The sequence below is a fragment of the Myotis davidii genome, unplaced genomic scaffold (genome assembly GCF_000327345.1).
Source record: "Myotis davidii unplaced genomic scaffold, ASM32734v1 scaffold185, whole genome shotgun sequence".
In the NCBI taxonomy this organism is placed as follows: Eukaryota; Metazoa; Chordata; class Mammalia; order Chiroptera; family Vespertilionidae; genus Myotis; species Myotis davidii.
In genome coordinates, this window is record NW_006297811.1 from 4,719,096 (window position 1) to 4,721,210 (window position 2,115).

The window sequence follows — 2,115 nt, forward strand, 5'->3', positions numbered from 1 at the left end:
TAGAAAAAAAGAAATTCTTATTTTTAGTGGATCAAATGAGTAGTAGGAAATTAAAAGGATAAAATGTATGATGCTTAAGTGGTACTTAAGCAAATGTTGAGGTTTATTGATTGATGTTTAAAAATAAAACAGAAGTTCTAGCAGACTCCCCCCACCTTTTAATTTATTTTTATGTCTTAATTTGTTCTAAAACACTTATTAAAGCAAGATAGACTTCAATAATTAGTACTGAAACACAATTTTAGTTGAATCTCATTTCCTAGAGTATCCAAACATCCTTTTGTGATTGTCTATATAGTATGTAATGCCCTAGTACTGCAAATTTCTAAGGATGCTAACTCCTGGTATTCAAGAATAAATGAGGGGGGGAGGGGAGAGTTGTAAGGATGGAGTAGTATAATTTTAATAACATTGACTATTAGAATTTAATGTGAAATTATTTTATCATCAAGAAGTTAATTCACCTCATTCTAAATGGTACTCTCAGGGGCTAAAAGTATTTAATGCAATTTTTAAATGTTAGCTATATAATATCATTTTACTTACAAGGTCAAGTATTTTGTTATAACCATGTAATAGTAATAGTTTGTTGCAAAGAAGGGTTGGGGTAGCTCCTGTACTTTAAAAAAATATTCCTCTTAAGTATTATATTGCAAACGAATTATTACCAAATGTTAATGGGTAGTTCTTATGCTTTTAAAAAATATACTCCTTATAAGTATTTTATTGCAAATGAATTATTACTAAATATTAATAATATATTATGTCTTGTTTTTTAAAGTGAATGAATTTTTAGCTTTTGAGGGTCCCATCTTGTTGGATATGAGAATTAAACATCTAATCAAAACAAATCAGTTAAGTCAAGCAACTGCTCTAGCAAAGCTGTGTTCTGACCATCCAGAGATTGGTACAAAAGGTAGTTTTAAGCAAACTTACCTTGTCTGTCTTTGCACATCATCACCAAATGAAAAGTTAATCGAAGAGGTGAGTATATTTTCTTCTGTTAGTAATTCTTTTTTAAACTGAAGAAACTTTTAAGTTAGATTAGAATGTTTTGACTTCCCTTTCTCTTAATGAGGGACCATTGTTAATCTTATTTTTGGTATACTCTTGGGTAGTGATTCTAAACAACTTTCAGAATTATAATGTAAAGTAATTTTATCTAGCTTCAGTTTAAATAATTTGGATCTTTTAACTGCTTTGGCTGGAGTATGGGAAAGGTAGTGGTGACTTAACAGTTTGATAGAATGTTTATTATTTGTCAGCATTTGGGCCTTAACGTAGTTTTATCTGACTTCCAGATATTTGCAGATCTATTTTAAATTAAAATAATTTTATAGAATTTATATGACTTCCCCAGGAGTATTTTTTCTGTTTTTAATGTGTAGAAGAAACATTTCATTTAATATTATCTCTCTCATGAGAGATAGATGTCTATATCTCTTCCTAATTATATGTAAAAATAAATTTTATATTTGCATATTAATGTAAAAGTATTTTCTTTGTGACACATGACTTTTTTTCCTCGTTTCACGTAAAGCATAGTATTCATGTATTTTTATGTTTTATATTAAAGAATTCTGAGAGTAGAATCATGTTTCAAATGGAAATTTTGCATTTTGGGTGACTCATAATTCCAAAGTGAATGAAGTTGAAGGCAGTTGTCAGGGAATTAAATTTTGTTGTTCAAGAAATAGGGAATATGTATTGAAAGGAGGATATGTATTTAGATAAAACTAATATGTTAGACAATATTGTGTGAGAATATAATGTGTATAAGTGTCTTGTATCTCTAATATAGGTATCCTTTAGCTCCAGAACAAAAGAGAGGAAAACAAAGGGATTGTGGGACAAACTTAAAGACATATAAATGGAAAAGTTGAGATTTAAGACAGAGGACATTTAACAGAGTATGCATGATCAGCTGAGTAGACAGATTTCAAACAGAAAGCTGAATGCCCATACGCAGTTAGAGGTTGTGTTTGTAATGGACCAAGATTAGATATAAGTCTGTTGTGTATAACAAGGATAATGAGGATACTGAGAAGAGTGATGTCAGGCAATTTCTGAGCTGGATGGAGTAGAGCAAAGGGTTCTAGCTTAGGAAATTATACT

General features: G+C 29.9%; 1 protein-coding gene across 1 annotated transcript in view; it reads left to right on the forward strand.

The window, feature by feature from the left end:
• The window catches only part of ZNF292 (zinc finger protein 292), a 63,132-nt gene that overhangs the window by 19,247 nt on the left and 41,770 nt on the right, over positions 1 to 2,115 (forward strand). Inside the window, exon 4 of the mRNA XM_015570289.1 lies at positions 782 to 984. Coding sequence (XP_015425775.1) covers positions 782 to 984 — 203 coding nt within the window. The remainder of the gene's footprint in view (positions 1 to 781; positions 985 to 2,115) is intronic.